At 40.4% G+C, this 21,181-nt stretch overlaps 1 protein-coding gene across 4 annotated transcripts in view; it reads right to left on the reverse strand.

The window, feature by feature from the left end:
* Window positions 1–21,181, reverse strand: part of Ppp2r5e (protein phosphatase 2 regulatory subunit B'epsilon) — a 149,293-nt gene that overhangs the window by 63,265 nt on the left and 64,847 nt on the right. For all 4 annotated transcript variants that reach the window (XM_021178527.2, XM_021178529.2, XM_021178526.2 and 1 more), the window contains one exon: window positions 3,809–4,005. In XM_021178527.2, coding sequence (XP_021034186.1) covers window positions 3,809–4,005 — 197 coding nt within the window. The remainder of the gene's footprint in view (window positions 1–3,808; window positions 4,006–21,181) is intronic.

Consider the following 21,181-nt stretch of genomic DNA (forward strand, 5'->3'; position numbering starts at 1 on the left):
GAGAAACTGAAGCAACAAAACAGAATACATCTAGCTGATAGAGAATGTACAAATCTACAAACACAGACCATGCAAATTCAAGCATCTAAGAGCAAAGCATAACACTGCTGTTCACTAAACATCTGCCATGTGCTAGAGACTATTCTAGGACATTTACGTTCATTATTGCTATGTTCACAGCCCTCCCCCACTCAAGAGAGTTATTACACAAGGAGATAAGCAGGACCAGAATTTGTGCACATGAGGACCTTAGAGGTGGCAAAATAGGGTGGCCTGGGGGTTGTGGGGAGTACTAAGATGGCCCTTGGTTCTAAGCCTTCTTATAAAGCAGTAAGCACAGTTAGCCCGTACACACATGCTCAAGTATTCAGAATACCAATGTACACACAGAACAGCCATTTATTTAGGAAGGGCTCTCGGCATCATATGAAACTGAGGACCCCAAAGATAAGTAAGTAATTCACAGTGATAAAGCAAGTGAGTATGGCCAAAATGGCCACTGAGCCCAGGAGGGTTTACCTTCTATTCTAACATAAATTCTATAAATAGTCCAGATTACATAAGTACCACAGCAAATGAGTCACTAACAAATTTTATAAATTACATATAAAAATAAATATACATCTGAGAACTCTACATAAAGCTGACTTTCAAGTAAGGATGCTACATATTCAAAGCTGCCTAAAGCAGGGCTCAAGAATGTCTTAAAACAAATATAATGGCTTAAAGGCAAAGGGGAACGTATGCCACAAAACGATGGACTCTCTTAGGAAACTAAAGCTGGTTTAGGATAATGGAAGAATTTTTTACATTATGTTAAATACTAGGTTTAATGACTCGACATAATTGAATGATAGACTATCTTCATCATAATTTCAGAGCCTGAAATCAGTTAGGCTCAGCTAAGAGGCATTTCAGAACCTACTAAGATATGCAGGACAATTCCTCTCTAGGATACTCAGCTCTTACTTGGAAAAAGTAGATGCATGTGTGGGAGAATAAAAGCAGCATATTCCATACGAGTGGACTACCAAGAAGCAGAGGAACTAAAGGAAGGAGAAAGCCCTGGGTTTGTCAAAAACAGTGGCCCTGTAAGGCAGCCCAGTGGAGAAAACAAGAATAAAAATTAGGGACCAGACCCTACATGAAGGGGCAAAATGGGAAGGGAGGGAGAGCAAATGCTGACAAAGATATGGGGCAACAGAACGCTCACTTCTAGAAGGAAGCCAAATAGCATAGCCACTCTGGACGTTAAGTTTGTCAGTGACTTACAAAATACTTAAGGTTAGACTATCTATCCTAAGTAGTTGAAAATGTATGCCTCACATAACGTGTAGATTTCCAGAGGCGCTTTAGTTATAACTGCCAAAATGTGGGTATAACTTACTTTGAAGGTAAATGAAAAGGCTGCAGCAAATTCACACAATGGAATATTACTTAGCACTAATAATATTGAACTGGCTGAGTATCACAGTTCACATCTGTAATCCCAGCACTAGGGACACTGATGCAGGAGTGCTGAGAGCTGAAGATCAGCCTGGGCTACAAAACAATTTTCCAGGCTAACCTGTGCTACTATATTCAATCCCATCTCAATGATTGAAAATGAAGACAAGAATGAAAAGACATTACAGGAAGCCAATGTGAAGAGGGCAGCTACTGTGTCTTAAAACATCTCTATAAAGGCAGGGACAAGGTCATTGGTCCTTAAGAGAGAAGGGCAGCATGAAGCTCCTTTGTGTGATACTGCACGATGCATTTTGTCATTGGACTTTTATGCAAACCCAAAGAACACATAGCATCAAACATGAACCCTGAAGTAAACTACAAATTCTGGGTGATTACAGTGTTCCAGTGTAGTTGGTCAATTTTGAAAATGTTCCATTTGGGATGGTAATAGCAGAGGCCACACATGACTGGGGACTGAGGCAAATGGGAAAGCTCTGTACTTTCCTCTCAATTTTGTTGTGAAGAGTAAAAGCCCATAATTTAAAAAAAAAAAAAATCATTCAACATACAGATGTTCTTATAAAAGGATAAATGGGTTTACAAGGCCATCTATAGGAAGCCAGTTAAACACAATATATCTATCCAATAAAATACTGAGTAGCTATAAACAATGCAGCTTTCGGGCTGGTGAGATGGCTCAGTGGATTAAGAGCACCGACTGCTCTTCTGAAGGTCCTGAGTTCAAATCCCAGCAACCACATGGTGGCTCACAACCACCCATAATGAGATCTGATGCCTTCTTCTGGTGCGTCTGAAGACAACTACAGTGTACTTATGTATAATAATAAATAAATCTTTAAAAAAAAAAAACAACGCAGCTTTCTACATACTGAAAACTGCTAAAAGATGAAATATACAGAAAATGTGTGCAGACACCATTAGTATGTTTAAAAAAATAATGCAAATATATCAGTATATGCTTCTATTCTCACAGAAGGTCAAGGAAGAAAGCTATAAACTGGGTATCTCTGAATACACAGGTAAGCTAACACTCAGAGAGCACAGGCGGGCAAGAGGAAATGCCTGGCTGGGAGACTTAGAAAGGACCTACACTCAGAAGCAGGATTTTCCAACAGTCTAACTGCTAATATCTGGGACTAGATCAGCTTTTCTTGTGTAGCTTTCTTGCCCTCTTTTAAAATGCTTAGCATTATACCTGTAGTCTCTACCCAGTAGATGTTGGACATGCTCTCTTCCCATATAGTCGCAACTACCATTGCCAAATGTCCTGTGAGGCATAAATGCTGTTTGTTGAAAACCACTACTCAGAAGCAACAATGGTAACAGTTAACTTAAAAAATACTCGATAATACATTCCTGCAAAATAAAGCAAATCCAATACATATATATGTACTGTCGTGTGTGTGTGTATGTGCGTGTGTGTGTGTGTGCACCCGTGCACGCGCGAGTGCGTTTTCATTCCCTTTCAGATGTACATATGGATGTCACATACCAATTGCTTACAAGCTCATCTCTCAAAGTCCTTGCAGATGGTGAGCAGGCATCTCTTGTGCCTGTTCCTCTAATGGGCTCTCAATGATGTTCAGCCCCTTAAATGCTCAGCCCCTTAAACCTCTGTAGTTGCATTGCCTCCTCCATTCCTCCTGACGTCCTCCCCAAAACAACAGCCTCTCAATCTATAATCTTCTAGGATGCTAAGGAAGGCAACCACATCACAGAAGCCAAATGGTCAGATTTCAGCTCAATTTTTAAAAAGCTAATGTAATTACTGACACAGCACGAACATAATTGCTTGCATTAAACAAATAATGTTTCTTCCTGCAATTCCTAAGGACCGCACACAGTGCTATTGTTCTAACACCATAAAAGGCATTACTCCTGATTTCAAGGAAATTACAAAGAGAAAGATTCATTATAAAGCCAAGAGAGACCTTAACCAGATCCTCTGTGTCATAATTTTATTAAATATGATGCCGTTTCTAATATGCCACAATGTAGAGGTAGTTCGGTTAAGATACTCAACAGGCTTGAATCGTTTCAATCAGATCTAAAACTGGTTGATTCTCTTGTGTCTTTGCAGAGATCCATGGCACCCTGGCCCTCAGCTTCATGCTCTGAGGCCATTCCTTCAATGCTGCAGTCGGTGGGGTGGTCTGGGTTTCTTCGTCATGAAATCGTGCTCTTCAAATCCTAGTGCTGCGCTGACTGCTGGCATCTAGCTCTCAGGAGGCTGGCTTTTGTTTGTGGAGGAGACCTCGGTGACCTCACTGCAATCAATACACCCATGAGTGGCTATGGAAGATGCTTAAAAGTGTCAGCGGCGAAAAAGGAAACTCACCATTCTAACTACTTCAGGGTAAGTCTGCTCTGTCAGACAGCCTCTGCTTATTGTAATGTAGTCCACCAGTTCATTAAGAGTGGAGCGCTTGTATTCTTTCATTTTAAGATCAGATAGCGTGTCCATGAAGTCAAAAATGACACAGCACTGCTGAAGTTTCTTTAGGAACAGTTCAGGCTGCTCTGAGGTTGGAACGTCTAAGAAAAAAAGAGGAAATGGTGTAAGTCTGTCATCAATTTCTAGGCAACAGGAATTCTCTGAGAAAGTTACTTCAAAAGCAAACCCAAAAGAACAAGACAACAGTGTTCTTGTTACCATCACATATAGGTAGGAGACATGGTAAGCACCACATCAGAGATCATGTCTGAAAGCACAACACAAGTGACTTCATTTGCTGAAGACTGACTAAATCCCAAGAGCCATCTGCAGGTTAAAACAACATTTAGCCCAAAGCACCCCACTGTATCCTTAATATCCAAAACCACTGAGAAAGGCCGAATTTGCCCTTACAAAGTGAAGCCACACATTTTCAGTTAAATTCATTTACTAAAAGATTTCAAAACAGAAATGTCAGTCTATTTATTTCATGTTGACATCCTTGTTGTTTAAAGCATAGATGCTTGTGGGTTTTGTTTTTTATTTGTTCTGTTTTGGGTTTATTTTGGTTTGGGCCCCATAAAGTTTGCTTAGTCAAAGAAACTTGGGAAAACCAACCAAATGAAATAACACCAACCAATTCTGCAATTCTGGGGAGACAGCTCAGCTGGGAAAGTGCTTTCCACACAATCATGAGGACCCAGGTTCCATCCCCACCAAAGAAGAGCCAGCCATGAGAGTGCTCATCTGTAACCAAGTGCTGGGGAGGCAAAAAGGCAGGAGGATTCCTAAGGCCTTCTAGTCAGCCAGCCACTCTGGTTTGCTGCTAGGCCCTGGGGCCCTGTGAGAGATTCTGTCTCAAATAACAAGGTGAAAAAAACATACCCAAAGTTGACCTCTAGCCTGCACATGCATGCATGTTCATGCACACACGCATACACACACACATGCACACAAAAATCACAAATGAGAAGTAGGAGAAGAACCAATTATACTTGGATCTACATCTTTTGACCCATATTCTTCTTTAGAAGTGAGAAAAACCTTTATTAAAATGTTCTCAGAGGGCCAGCAAATTGGCTAGTCATGGAAAGGCATATTCCACAAGACTGGCAATCTTGGAGCCCATGTGGCTCTCTAATTTGTCTTCTGACCTCTACATGTGTGCTATGGAATGCATGTATCCATACATGCATGCATGCACAAAATATTAATAAACATAACTTTAAAATTGCTAAATGTTCTCAGAATAGGCATCTGATCTCTTTTCAAACAAAGAGCAGATTAGGGCCCAGGGATACAGCTCAGTTAGTAGAGCACTTGCCTAACACTCACTGGGTCCTTGCTCCTAATCTTCAACAGTGCATAAAACAAGGGGTGGCACTGGCTCATAATCCCTACACTTAGGAAGTGTAAGCAGTAGAGACCAAGACTTTAAGAGCATCCTCAAGTTTGAACCCAGCATGAACTACATGAGACTCTTTAAAAGGGGTTTGGGGGTGGTGGCAAGCTTATTACCAAGCCTGACTATCTGAGTCGAAACTCTAGTATCCACACGGAGGAAGGAGAAAACTGACTCCAGAAAATAATCCTCTGACATCCACAGGTGTTATATGGAATGCATGTGCATGAACACACACTTTTGTTTTTGGTTTTGTTAATGAAAAATTATCAGAAGTACAGAGAGTATTTGTGGGGTGTTCAACTACAAATGGAATACCTATATCAACCTCCTTCCCCAAGGACCAGGGGTCATTCAGGAAGAGGGGAGGGCAGAACGATTCTAAAAGGCATCATCAGAGAAGACCAGAGCAAAATTGTCTTCTGGACACGGCAAGACCATGCACTGAGAAACTCAGAGCAGCTATGGATGTCTGCACAAAACCAAGCCAGGTAAAAGTCTACATGGAGTAAGGAATAGTTCAAAACCCTAACAGAGGAGTTAACAACAGCTGATAGCTTCTAGGGGAGGAAAAGTTGATTTTCTTTAAGGATGTGGTTCCTGGTAGGTGATCAAGAGGATGGCTCTACACCCAGGAGTATTGGGGCAGTACAAACTGAAGTTGATAAGAACATTTTCAAAGAGAGCCTGAAGTTGAGGGATCGGTAAGGAGGTAGGGGTTAAGGGAAGAATGAGGTATGAATTGATCAAAATATATGTCATGAAAATCTCAATTAATAAAAATATTTTCAAACTACATAGGATAGATGGGATTAGTGGCACACACCTTTAGTCCCAGCACTGGAGAAGCAGAGGTAAGCGGGTCTCTACGAGTTCAAGGCCAACCTGGTCTACATAATGAGTTCTGAGACATGTGGGGCTTTGAAGAGATCGTGCCTCAAACAAAACTAAACAAACAGTAACAACAAAAACCCTACATCATCCAAAAAAAAAAAAAAAAAGCAAGTAGGTCAGACATTTGGCTCTGTGTTGTTTCTAAAAATGAAGCAGAAATTTTGGGTTGAAAATCTCCAGCTAAACCCTGCCCCTCACTGTCTGTAGACTTGGGAGAACTAGTCCTGTCCCTTGTCTGCCTTGGGGTATCTGGGTGATAGGGAGAGTTGCTCTTCCAGCCCCTCTCCACCTGACTCAGGTCATGAGAGTAGAACAACTAGCCCCACCCTTCACTGACTGCAGCACTTCGGAAAGCAGACCCTGCACCTTGCCTGGACGGTACAGTGTAGCTGGCCCTGGTGGCAAAGGCAGGGGGGAGCCAGCCAAGGATATGAGGAGAGCCGACCCCTACCCCTTGCCATCTGTAGCATTGAGTGAACCAGCTGGGACTGTGTTGGAGAACTGGCCCTGGCGATGCAGACACAGAAAAGCTGGTGGGCTGACCAACTCAGCTACCTCCCAGGCCCAAATCTAAGGCTTTGAATTGGCCCACCCCAATTTCCACCTCGGCTATGATGAGCAAATAGAAGGGCCAGCCGTGAAGATCAAAGACTGCAGGATATCCATGACACAGGGCAACAACAGGATATCCACGAGGAAACAGTACAGAGAGTAGTACAGCAGAAGCCAGAAACCAGAGGCCTTGAAACAAACCAATGACTAATTGCAATGAACATTTGCAAGTAAAGATGTGTGGACAAAAGGGTGTACTGTGAGACACACAACAGCTTCCATGACAAGATTTTTTTCTACCCTATTTTATTGGGGGGGGGGACATTGCAAGGACAGAGGGTAGATATGAAGGGACAGAGAGATGAATGGGATTGGGATGTATGATATGAGCTTCACAAAGAATCAATATAAAGTATTAAAAATATCTCTAGCTAGGAAGAAATATGATCTACAGTTGGCTAGTTTACTTCCCTCCCTCACTTCTTTCTACTATTTTATCACTCACACCCCTACCCCTATACAGAAAACTATAATCAGTATGGTGGTTTGAATGCATGCGGATGGCCCCAGAAGAACTTCATCTATTTGAATGTTTAGTCCCTGGTGGTGGAAGCGTTTGGGAAGAGTTGGAGGACAGATGTCACTGGAGGTGGGCCTTGAAGTTTCAAAAGCCAAAACTACTCTCAGTTCTTTCTCTCTGCCTCCTACTTAACAACAACACAAAAGATTGCCTACAGCCTGACTCCCTGTCACCCTCGGAGACAGTAAGCCCTATACACACTTTCCTTTATAAGCTGCCTTAGTCATGGTGTTGTCAAGCATGTGATAAGTAACTGACACACTCAGGATAGGCTCAACTGCTACCTTCCAAGTGAAGGACTCCTTAATACTGAGACTACATTTACAGGTAAGCAAGGTGGCATTCTCTTCTATTTAAAAAAAAAAAAAAAGGAGAGAGAGCTGATTATTGAGATTTCAGATTGAGTTATGTAGCTAGGAGCAGCACTTAGGTCTCTAGCCACACCAGTTAACCCCACACTATGAACCTGAATAGGAGTTTTGATGCTGGAAAGGGAACAGGGAAAGGGCACACTCATGTAACATTAGTTAAAAGTTAAAAATCTGCTCGGCGTTTTAATTAATCCAAATTTTACTACCACAGATTTAACAAAGCCCGCAAACTAGACAGACTATCCACATGGAGAATGCTCACAAGTACACAGGAAGTCTAAAGCATCAGTGAAAGACAGCTTTTTAAAGGGCAAACCCTCATTCAAGCATAAACAAAGTTGGGTGGTCACTCAATAGATTTACATATTTAACAATTCAAAACATTCAGGCAGTTGGCATTTAGAAGCTTTTTAACGGTAAACAGTTGGAATCCATTCTTTATTCATGCAAACTGATCCATCACAGACAAATCTGAAGCAGACTACCCACCTACTGGATGAGACATAATAGCTTATACTTATTGGATGTGCTGGGTACATTCTTTGTGCTCTAGTCTAAGCACTTAGACACACTAATTCTCATTTAATTTCTACAACAAAGTACATAAATAGGTGCTATTTTCAACTTAATAGAAGAGTAAATCACGACAAAAATGTTCAGTATCTTGCCCAGAAACATACAGCTAATAAACAGTGGAGACACAATTCAAACCCGAGATGTCTGGCTCCAGAGCCTGGACTCTTCTACACCATACAGCATTCATACAACACAGAAAAGCCAGAGTAAGATACAGCAGCAAGAGAAGCAGAGAGAATCACAGATGCACTTCCAACATGCCCCCATTCATGGACTAGAACATTGAGCCCCTCCCTCCTTTAGCTGCCTCTGGAGCAGCATAGCAAAGCTTTGCTTTCTATTCTTTATCCTTTATCACAGATTAAATTCTTCTAGCAGGGCCTCCCTTCAATTAAAGAGCTCTAGCAGTCAGGACAAACCACAGGATGCGGGGGAGTCCTTTAAACAATTTGTATAGTAACAGACTGGAAAAAAAATTTTTTCCCATCACAACTGAATGTTGAGCTATAAAATCAGTTGAAGATCAAGGACTGCTTCTAACTACAGGAAGGATAAGGAGGGTAACACGAACTCAAGCATTCACAACGGCCTGGGAAACACGGACTAAGTCAGTCTGTTTGCCTCCCTTTCTCTCTCCCCCTCCCATCCCACTTTCCTGGGTCAGGGTGGGACCAGGAATGGTCCAAGGAAGGAGCTCTTCCTGTATGGACTGGCCCTGGAACTGCACTCCTGAGCTATGCTGCCCCAGTCTCCATGTCCTCATCTCCCTAGCTCTCATGGGTTGTAAAAAGATAGGACTGAGCAAGGACCAAAGGAGTGCTGTGTAGTCCAGATTTCAACAAAGTATAAGTTTAATATCTATGGGACCACTCCCAAAAGCAAATCTACTCTTTCTTTTTTTTTTTTTTTTTTTTTTTTTTTTGAATAAAGTTTTTCTCTCTCTCTCTGTTGTTGTTTTGGTTTTTCAAGACAGAGTTTCTCTGCATGGTCCTGGCTGTCCTGGAACTCACTTTGTAGACCAGGCTGACCTCAAACTCAGAAATCCACCTGTCTCTGCTTCCCAAGTGCTGGGATTCAAATATACTCTTTCAAGAAATATTTATTTGAAAGGGAGGGAATGGGATGGGGACTGAAGAAATGACTAAGTGGTTAGGAGCAGTGGCTCCCAGCACCCACACAGTAACTCACAACTATCTGTAACCCTAGTTCCAGGGGATCTGACACCTTCACACAGGCATACATGCAGACAAAACATCAATGTACATAAATAAAATAAATAAATTTTAAAAAAAAAAAGAAAAGAAAGGTAAGAAGGACTAGGTACCCTGCCCTCCTGCACATGAAAAGAGGAAAATCTCATAAATTACAAGAAGACAGCAGTCAGTCAGTACATTCTGATCACAATGGATCCCAAAACCAAATCACCTGAACATCTATACACTTCTCAAGTAGCTTAAAACTGGATGAAAATGTTAGACATTTTGAAACAAATGTAAATCATTACAATATAAGGTCATCAAATAACTCCCAAGCAGGCAATCAATAGTCTATCCAATGGTATTATTTGGCCTGCAAAATCCATCCATCCTGCCCACAGAAGAGCCCCATGGAATCACAGCTGGAAATAACAAGATATTAATACATAGTTGTGTAATAGCATGAAGGTCATTAGCACAATGATTCTCCCAACCAATGCCAGGGCTTAAAGGGGAGAATAAATCAATCCGGTTAACACAGTGTGGTGAGGTCCCACCAAATCAGGTTGCATCAATCTGGAAGGCTATTAGAGTTAAACACATCCTACTGAAGAAGGAAATGCAGTGAGCAGCTAAGTTTGTAGACCTTTACTCATCCTGGATGGTCCTACTCTTAGTCCTCTAAAACCTGAAAAGAATTGAATCATCCTAAGTAAAGTTGATCTACCTCCTGATAGCTGGTCCCGTGTGGTTATTCACTGTACACACTCACAGGGTCTCTGCTCCCGCTGCCTTTGTGGATTTAATCAGCTGATGATCCACAAGAGTGGGGAGACTCACAAAAAATGTCAATTCTCCTAAGGTATGCACACACAAATTTAGAAACCTACAGAAATGACATGTAATGGAAAAGTGACCACAATATTCAAGAGAGAACAAGTTCAGATTAAGGGATAATGTTTCTCTTTGTATACAGAGGGTTCCATAGGATATCCATGGTTACAGCAGCCAGTCACTCTCCTTATCCTAACCTACAGAGAGGCAAAGGCATGAGGAGTTCAAGGTCAAATGAAAGAAGTAAAACGTAAAAACAAAATTCTAGGCCTTTAGCCCCATGCTTGGGAATGTGGCCTCTGTGGCTCAGTGCTCCAAGGTGTGCTGGTCATAAAACAGCGACATTCCTCCACCCACCTGCTTCCTGGGTTCAAAGAGTGTTCATTCAAAGAATGGCACCCTGACCATTACTGGAACCTGCAATGCAAATGTGCTATTGTTAGGGGCTCTTAGATTGTTAGGGGCTCTTAGAAACTGTCTTGAGAGATAACCTGACACTTGTGACTTTGTACTTCCTTGTGACTCTTAACTGGTATTTTTGGTATTTTCCAACAATGCCCTCCCCACCTCCTTGAGTTGCGGTTTCTTCCTTTAAATACCCCCTTATCCAGCTATTCCGGGCGCCATGGTCCTCTACCCCTGCGTGGTGTATGACTGTGGGCCCGAGAGCGCTCTTAAATAAAAATCCTCTTGCAGTTTGCAGCAAGACCGTTTCTTGTTGGTGATTCTGGGGTGTCACCTCTCCTGAGTCAGAACGTGGGGGAGTCCTCACATTGTGGGTCTTTCACAACCACAGTGATATAACAAGTTCCAGGCTAGCCTTGTACACAGAATACTCTGTCTTGAATCAACTGATAGATGGAAGGGCAGAGAGATGATAAAATAAATAATAATATCCAGCACAGAACAGGCATAATACTATCTATAGTCTCTGACACCCTGCACCCTACCTCTTAAACTTTGTCTTAAAATGAGCTAACCCTGATCTTGGATACTATCAATTTCTCTGGTAACCCTTGATGATCTTCAACAAAATCAGCAGGAATTTTCCTTGTCTAAGGCATGAGTCTATACTTAGAGAAACCTGGAAATATTAATGTCTCAAATCCAAGAAGATGCTTCATATAAATTATTAAGTATATTTAGCCCTGAAAGTCTAATACAGAAATGCACTACATACATAGTAAAATGCTTAGCTATTTGACCCTGGGGTCTGTCCAAACCATTTTCAGCAATGCAACCTCTGAACTCAGACCCAATCAGCACTCTCTATGTGTAACAAGTATTTCAGAAAACCTAGAAAGAATTATGTATGTTTCCATTAGGAATTACTTTTGACCTAATAAGTCAGAAACAGCTAATAATATTTCATCAGAACAAGAAGACACCCAGGCTATGGTGACACAAGCCTTTAATTTCAGCCCTCGAGTTCAAGGCCAGCCTGGTATACAGAGTGGGTTTCAGAACAGTCAAAGCTACACGGGAAATTTGTCTCAAAAAAACCAAAAAAAAAAACAAAAAACCAAAAAAAAAAAAAAAAAAAAAAAAAAAAAAAAAAAAAAACAAGCACACAAAGCAAAACCTAAGAAGACAACTACCAGTTTTTAAAATGAATAAAATAATAAAAATTAGACTTCAGCCTTAAGAACTAGAGCAAAATGTAACATGATCCAGAATACTTCAAGGTACAAGGTAAGAAAGACTAACCCAAATTCAGATTGTTAACTAAAGTACTCATTTCCTCACCTCTAATGTATTTGTGTATTCAAACTTGCTGGGTTTTTTTTGTTTGTTTGTTTTTGGGGGGGGGGTTTTGTTTGTTTGGTTGGTTTGGTTTGGTTTGGTTTTTTGGTTTTTTTGCAGTTACAATCAATTTTAGTTTGTTTTGAAGATGAAGTAAACGGCTGACGCTGATGGGCTGTGCTGTTGAAGTGACACTCAGGATGGCCATGAAACCTGGCCCACATTCTCTCTGCTTCCCTCTTCTCACTTGCTGTTTCAATGGGGATGGTGAGAGGCACTAACTACATCATTTCTACTGCTAGGCATTTTTATTCTGTAAAAAAGCATTTCAGATGCTTTCATTATGTGGTCAAGGCTGAAACCACAGTTTTTAAAGCAAGAACTTTAAAATCCTTGTTTAAATCCTTCCACTTCTGAAATCCCTTCTCTTTCTGTTTGCTTATAGCCACCAGAGAAAACTTTCAGTCTCTTAAGCTGAGAAAAGACCCTGAGAAACATCTACAACAGTGAAAGCATTTCTTCTTGGCCTTGGTCATAAAAGCTGAATATAGAGGTAAATGCTTTCAGAACTCTTGCCAATCTAGTGGGAAGTCTGCAAATACTCTTGGTTATTAGTGCCCACTTTTCTATATCGTTTCAAAGCAGAGCTCACAGAACAGCTAGCACAAATACAACACTATCCAAACCCTGAGCACAAGGTCATCAATCAGCCACAAGAAACTGAAATGCCCAGTCACAAGAAAGGAGTAGCACGGTAATAAAGAACTCTTACTTTTGCAAGTATGCACTAAGATTCTAACACACATTCCCATCTTAACTCTCAATGTCCAGTACCACGGTTTCAGTTGAAGAAATTCATGTCCAGAACAGTCAAGTCACCTGTCCAACATGCCATGCTAATAAGACCTTAGTTCCTGACTGCCTGCCCCCCAAAAGTCTTATCACAAGGCCTCAAAGAAAAACATGGTGGTGGTGGTGGTGGTGGTGGTGGTGATGGTGGTGGTAATAACAGCAACGACTGTGATAAATAACAGTAACTAAAAACAGATTTGTTCACTGTCATGATTAGTGAATTCTTAAGTAGAGTAATCAAAAAAATACCAGTATGTTTTAAAACTGAAAAGCATACAACTTGTCTTAAACAAATGAACAATACAGGTGGCTAAACTTAGTTTTTAAATAATGATATTATTATTCCTCCCAGTTTAGATAATCACCAGGTGTTATTATTCTTTTGTGGACCTCTTCAGTTTCCTTTCCCAAAGCCAATAAACACATGTTGTCTAATTTATAAACAAAACCCAAAGGTCACTACTGTAAGCATACAAACTACAGTGGCTTGAGCAGCAAAATTCTTATTTGAGGCTTTCGTGTTGTTCTAACACTATACTTGCAAGAAAATAAACAGAAAACAAATAGATACAGATCTAAGTCTGTGACCACACATGCACACACCGAATTTTATTTCCCTGTGTAAATCAATTTTAAATGAAAATCTTACGCCTCTTTTAAAAACTTATATGAATAGAAGAAACATAAACAACATATTTAATACAAAAACACTATTTTAATGATGTACAAATTTTAAAACTATGTTAATTTTATTTATTTATTTATTTATTTATTTTTGGTTTTTTGAGACAGGGTTTCTCTGTGTAGTACTGGCTGTCCTGGAACTCACTTTGTAGACCAGGAGGCCTCGAACTCAGAAATCCACCTGCCTTTGCCTCCCAAGTGCTGGGATTTAAGGTGCACCACCACCGCCCGGTACTATGTTAATTTTTAATGATACAACATTTATGAATGTAAAAAGTAGAGACCAGCTTACATGAAAAGTGTGTGTGTGTGTGTGTGTTTGAACCATCTCTTCCTATTAACATCCAATAAGATACTGCCTCATTTTCTAAAACTGCATTCAAAAAATAAAAAGCTGATGCTTTTAAAGATTAATCAGTGGGGATGCTGGAGAGATATCTCAGGAGTTATGAGCATTTTCTGCTCTTCCAAGGGACCAAGTTTGATTCCCAGCACCACCTGGTGGCTCATAATTATCTGTAACTGCAGTTCTGTGGGACCTGATGCTTTCTTCTAGACTCCTCAGACACCAAGCATGCACACGATGCAAAACAATATACACCAAAAATAAAAAGAAGAATTTTTAAAATTAAAAAAAAGACTAAGCCATGAGCTAAGGAAATGGCTGTCTCAGTAAGAGTGCTTGCTATACAAGTGTGAAGACACAAGTTCCAACTCCAGGGACCATGGAAAAGGCTGGGCCTGACCGCACAAGACCTGCATGAGGGACAGGAGCTTTGTACTCATTCATTCACTCACTCACCAGGTAGTCACTGAACACCCACTGAGAGACAGCACAAAGACACACGTGAACTGACCTGATGCATGGCTTTATTCCACGCACCCAGGAGGCAGAGCCAGGTACATCTCTGCAAATTCAAGGCCACCTAGGCTATACAGAGGTTTGCAGAAATCCTACGCTGTATGTTCCAGGGGATTGGGGGTGGGGGAATTAAAAATACTAAGTAAGTCTATTGTATTATACATATGTGCTCTAGGGAAAATAATGTACAGGGCAAAGCAGGCTACATATGCTGGAGCTAGAAGGTACAGTTTTGAGTATAGCATTCATCTGAAAGAAGAGATTTAAGAAAATATTCAAAGGAGGTAGAGGAGGAGGCCAGCAAAGATACCTGCAAGAGAACATCCCACTCAGAGGACAGTCAATGCAAGGGTCCTCTAGCGGGAAGGAAGGCAGGGGAGCCAGGGGAAACCAAGCCCATGAGTGTGGGTGGAGCTGCAGTGGGAAGTGGGGAGATGATGGACAGACAGCTGCACAGCACACTGGGCCTCACTGCTTACCAAGTAACCTGGGCTTAGCTTCCCTATCTGTAAAACAGGACAAAATGTAGTTTACAAGGTTGAGTGTGTATTAAATAAAAGGCTATGTGTGAAAGTAGATGTGCTTTTTTTGAGAAGAGGAGGAGGAAGAGGAGAAGGAAGAAGAGAAAGAGGAAGGAAGGAAGGAAGGAAAGAAAGAAAGAAAGAAAGAAAGAAAGACTGACTGACTGACTTGATAAGTCAGTATCCACTGGATACAAGAGAGCAAATTTTCTACTTTATATTTATATCTTTTATGATGATTTCTATAGGGAATTTCTTATACTTTAACATAGCTTCAAATTTATTTTAAAAGCACTTTTCAAATAAACTCTCAAGAATTTCTAGAACCATTAAAATGTTGTTAGTATCAGATTCCAGTAACACCAAACAACAAAAGCTACCCATCTGAACACATACACAAGCATAACCTGTCTTCTCTTCTGTAGCTGGACTTAAGACAAGTAGCAATCATAAGCAATTATAATAAAAGGGAATAAGCACAATACATGTCTTGGGTGTGTGTGACTGAAGCCTGATCTTTCACCCAAAAGTATAAACAATAAAAACTTTAAAGATTTCTTTAACAAATGTCACAACTGTAAAGTAGAGGGGGGAAAATGGCCGGAATTAAAGGTTTGCAGGAAGCACTTATTCAGTTACATAGCACAACCCACACAAAATAATTCCCCAATAAAGTAATGCATTATTTTCAACCATTTCCATTGATTGAGGATCTTTTCTCCGGAGATTATTTCTACAAAGGATAAAAATGGCCTAAGCATTCCCATTTGTTTTGAGGATTAACATCATTTAGAATCATCTCAGAATGAGATGAACCTGTAGCTGTTTTAACAATATGAGGCTAGAAACAATGGGAAGGAAGAGCGTGGACAGACAGACAGACAGACAAGTGGGTGGATGAATGTGAGGATGGATGGGTGGATAGATGTCAAGCAGATACCAAATTACCATCAATTGAGCTGTTAATTTATAACCTAATAGTCCAGGCTACTTATAGACACCATAAACTTTTAAAAATCGATAAAATACCAAAAGAAAAAAAGCATCAATCTAATGTTACAATGCCAGCTTAGAGATACTCATCAGCTGGAGGTTTAAACATTAGACCTTAAGCTCTTGAAAGTGAACAGGACTAAGAGTGGAAAGACCTCTAATCCCAAAAGTACCAAAGCTTACATTTATAATTAAAGTCATAAGCTGAGCAATGAAACCCAGTGACAGCGTGTAGTACAAACACTAATTATGGTGCTACCCTGTGCTCCACAGTATAGCTATTACTTAATATATACTAAATACAAAGGTAAAACCAGATAGTAGTTGACTAAATCCAAAATTACAATTTGAAATATCATGCAAGGAGAAGTAGTAACCACTTGAAATACCAGTATGCATAAAAACAATATCATTTGAACATGAAAGAGAAATTAAGTATATGTATTTTAATATGTATGTAAACTATGTGACTGTACAACTCCAAAATAGAAACATGGAGAGCAGTAATAAAAAGAGAGCACCTGGAAAGCACTTGCAGAACAGAGAGGCATCTTAGCTGTGGCTCGGATATACACAGCCACATCCCTGACTCCTGAGGACACACACAGCACTCAAGTCTAGAGCTACACATGCTGATGCTGCATTCCAAGACCCAGTTTCCCCTAAACTCAGGGTTTCTATGTTCAATGTTGGACCCTAGGTAGGACCTAGCTAAACATGCCACTAGGTAGTTCAAACATTTCCTCTTCTTTTATCCTTAAAACCACTTTCCCTTTCAAATAACTTATTGTTTATAACTGCATCGTCCATTGAGGAGCCAAATGAGGTATGAAAAACACGAGCTAGTTTTATTAAACATAGTCAACTAAAGCAAAAATGGGCAACTAAGTTCGCTATTTCAGAAATCTGCCAGTTGTAATTCTGGAAAAGCAGCATAGAAATGTTCATGATTTCAGGAAAGTTAGGCTGAGAACTTGAGGGAAACAAACTAATTTTGCATTCTTCCCAACAGTCTGAAATTAGAAGACCTGGGCTCAAATAGGCCTCACAAGTACCTGCTGATCAACTGTGAGTACTGCAGGGTGACAGTTCAGACTGCCGAGACTCCAAAGCTGGCTTTGCTTAGCTAAGCCTCTGTCTCTATGCGCTCATACATGAATGATAACTGCACTAAGACTATTTATAAAGATGGCAGTGAACAAAGGGACATATGGAAGCCATCTAGAACACATATAATGCTCAACAGACTTTTTAGCTTCAAAATTATCACTGATAAAGAAAATTAATCTAAAAAAAAATTCTCATAACAGTTCAAGGATTTTATGAAAGATGACACAACACACAAAATATTTCATACAGGACTCAAACACAGAAAACTTTGAATGTGTGTTCTGAGGGAGTAGCTTAGTGGCAGAGTACCTGTAAACATGGATTCTCAGGCCCACAAAAAGAAAACCGACAAGTGAACATTTCTAACCTGTTGGTACAGTTTTCCTTCTCTTTTTGTTGTATCTAGTTTTTTTAGCCACAGTGAAATAAAATAATGTTGAGCTTAGTCATTGCAATCCACTGAGATTACTTCAAAATGAAATAATAACTTGGCTAGAGAAAGGGCAACCATGATGAGGCATATGCACTAACCCAGCAGTCAGGCATGCACAAGTCAACCGTGCAGTATCTTCTGAGCCACTTCTTGTCCCACCATGCAGTTAAAGCTCTCAAGCTACCAAGCTGCATGCACACAGATGACAAAGTCCCTTGAAAATGGTCGTAAGTTCAACAAGCTCAGAGAGACTGTTCTCAGTGACACTTCTACATTTTAAAATTTCCCATAGCTTAAATCTGTGCAGCAGGCACCTGGCTCACTAGGAAATGAAAAGCACATAAGAATGTGTGCTTCAAACTCATGATGCAGCCAGATGCCTTGTGCACGGAGGGCTCATGGATCCAGAGGGGTCAGAACAGCCTGTGAAAAGAAACTGCTCATCACTGAAACTGGCATATCTTTAACACTACAAACAGTGTCAAAGGCATTTGCTACTGAATGAGACACCAAAATAAGTAAGGGTCACTGAGGACAGGTCAGGTACAGAGGACAGGAAGAAAAAAAAAAAAAAAAAAAAAAAAGATTCACATTCTAAATAGCCATTTCCTGGTTCAGAATAGTTTCTGAAAGTCCGGAATGAGTCATTCTTTCCCAGCCATTTCATGTGTATGTAATAATAGTAAAAACTTAGTAAGCATTTACTCTGCTGCAGGCACAGTCTAAGCAGTTCAGATGTATTAACTCCTTAACTCACTCCACACTGCTGAGACACTCTGCATATAGGAAACAAGGTCACAAAGAAGTTCAATTATTTCCCTACCAACACACAGCTGGAAAGGCACCCATACACGCTATACTACCTCTGCCAAGAGAGTCGTGTGAATAATTCTAACCAGTTTTGAGGATTGTGTTTTTGTTTTGTTTTGTTTTGTTTTGTTGTTTTGTTGTTTTGTTTTGGTTTGGTTTTTGGTTTTTCGAGACAGGGTTTCTCTGTGTAGCCCTGGCTGTCCTGGAACTCACTCTGTAGACCAGGCTGGCCTCGGAGGATTATGTTTTAATTCTAAAATCTACAGCATACAGTAGGAGTGGGGGGTGGGGGCATCTGTGAGAGTTAATATTTTTAAAAGACTTCAGTACAGAATGAAGCAGGCATGCAGTCATCTAGTTCTCTGAACCACACAAAAAGACAAAATGCAAGGCTGACCAGAATTCCCAGCTGGCTTGTTACTTCTTGATGTTTAAAAGATCTCACTACGATGTTATCAAAAGATAACTCAAGTCCTCCCTGCCTGCCAGCATTCCCTCTGCACCAACACTGGCTTGCTTTCAAAGAAATCCAGTCTTTGTTTCCATTTATTTACTTTTCAGAGAAGGGTAATGTCTTATTTCGTTTTGTCCTGGAACACCTGACATGTCAGTTCCACCTAAGTTCTGGTGACATGATTCTGAGTGTTCAAGTCCGTGTTAGCACCAGCAAAGCCTGAGGTCTAGAAGAGCTACATAGGTTAGCATGCCCAGCTGGAAATGGGAGTTAAGGAAAGCATGAACAAGACAGGGAGAGAAGACATTAGCAGACAGGGACCACATTACAGGGAACACGAGAGAAGACCTGCAAGCTTTTTAAGCATTCCCAAACTGGATTGTGCCACTTCATAATCCTAATAACCATGTAACAAGGCTAGCTAGCTAGGTTTGATTCTCTGCAGTGGAGAAATGTACATTTCAGCAAGGATGCATGATTTACTCGAAATCGGAACTGGGATACATTCAAGATATTATCTTACAGGTTACATGAAGGTCACTGCTCCTTCCATGCAAATGCACATTATTATATTCCTAAATAACAGGATTCCCTGCTAGAGTTGGTTCACATAATAAGACTTCTAAAACCAGATTCAATGATTAGCCAAGCACATCGCTAGTTCAGAAGCATCTTATTCCCTATTATATGTCAGTTTTACTGGAGAGTCATTTTTTGAAGTTCATTTCTCATAATACACTGTTTACCTTAAAGAAAACAGATGGTTGCAGTAGTTGTCACTCATGGTACTTTTAACTTTCCTTAAAATTTCAAATGCTTTCCAACCTACTAGCAACTAATATTCATAAAGTAATCCATAAGACACTGATAAGGCATGTGGAAGATCATATTTAAAGTAAAATAATTGAATAAGAGGTTACATTATGATATCTGACCACTGTCCACAATACTTTAAAATTAAGAACAGGATGAATCATTTATACTATTAAAATATTAGTCTTATTATTTGAATACACACATATCCAATACATCTTCATTTTAAATTAAAATAGATATTTACAAGGACTAACTCTTCTATCAACTCCCATTTAATCTAATGGGCTATTCTCAGGAGTACTGTTTATCAAGGGACATTAACTACTAAATATGCAGATCACAGACATGGACTAGCCACTATCAATAGCATTCATTAGGAAATCACTGCTGGGGGACATGGATTTTAGCTCAGCAATAGTGTTTGCCTCTCATGCATGAGCCCTACCCTGAATCTCTAACACTACAAAAACAATTTTTAAAAGAAAAGCAAACATGCAATCATTGCCATTTAAATTAAGAGAGCACAAAGGTGAATACACACCTAGACCAGGGTAGAAGTGACTCAGCGGGTAAAGCTGCTTGCTACCAAGCCTGAAAACTTTGGCTCTATTAATGGGACCCAAAGAGTGGAGGAAGAAAGTTGTCCTCTGACCTCTACACACATGCCTCAGTGCATGTGCACCCCAAACAAATGATAAATAAATCAAACAACAGCTCCACAACCCTGTTTTATACCTGGTTAGACTAAAACCCCAGAGATGGAAATGTAAATGACCAAGCTCACACAGTTACCTAGTGACAACCCTATAAGGCTAACAATGAAAGCTGGCCATGTAGCCACCTACAAGCCCACTATTCTGGAAGCTGAGGGAAGGGGATTACAAGTGTGAGGTCAGCCTGGGCTATATAGCCATACTGCAAAACAAAACCCTGTGTGCAAAATGGGAGGAGGGAAGCAGGCAGACTGGCATATCCGCCTCAGGCAAAGCCACTCAATACATTATCTAAAAGACAATATTAACTGCAGTACTATTAATTAATAACTAGCACTTCCTGAGTACTCTCAATACCAGTCAGAAACTGCAAACCTGCTTTAATAACAAAAGCTAACAGCAGCTGGCATACAGTAAGCCTTTACAATGAGTCAGCATTTACAGAAATTACTTCATAAAATCAGTTTACATATGGAGAAAGTAAGGTACACAGAGAGCAAGCATGTTATCCAAGGTCCCAGCAGCAGTTAGATGGAGAAACACAACACCAAAGCCTCTGTTCTCTCACCATCAGCAGGTGAAATGGACTAAATACCTAGAAGTCACCTCAAGCACATGAAAAATATTCTATAAGAAACTAATACTACCAGTACTACTCAATTTTCACAATAATCATATTAAAAAAAAAAAGCAAAAGAAAGCTAGGAGTCAGGGGGTGGTGGCACACGCCTTTAATCCTAGCACTCAGGAGGCAAAGGCAGGTGGAGCTCTGTGAGTTCGAGGCCAGCCTGGTCTACAAAGTTCCAGGACAGCCAGGGCTACACAGTGAAACTCTGTCTTGAAAAACCAAAAAAGAAAAAGGAGGAAGAAAGGAAGGGAGG

This window comes from Mus caroli, chromosome 12, assembly GCF_900094665.2.
Source record: "Mus caroli chromosome 12, CAROLI_EIJ_v1.1, whole genome shotgun sequence".
Lineage (NCBI taxonomy): Eukaryota > Metazoa > Chordata > Mammalia > Rodentia > Muridae > Mus > Mus caroli.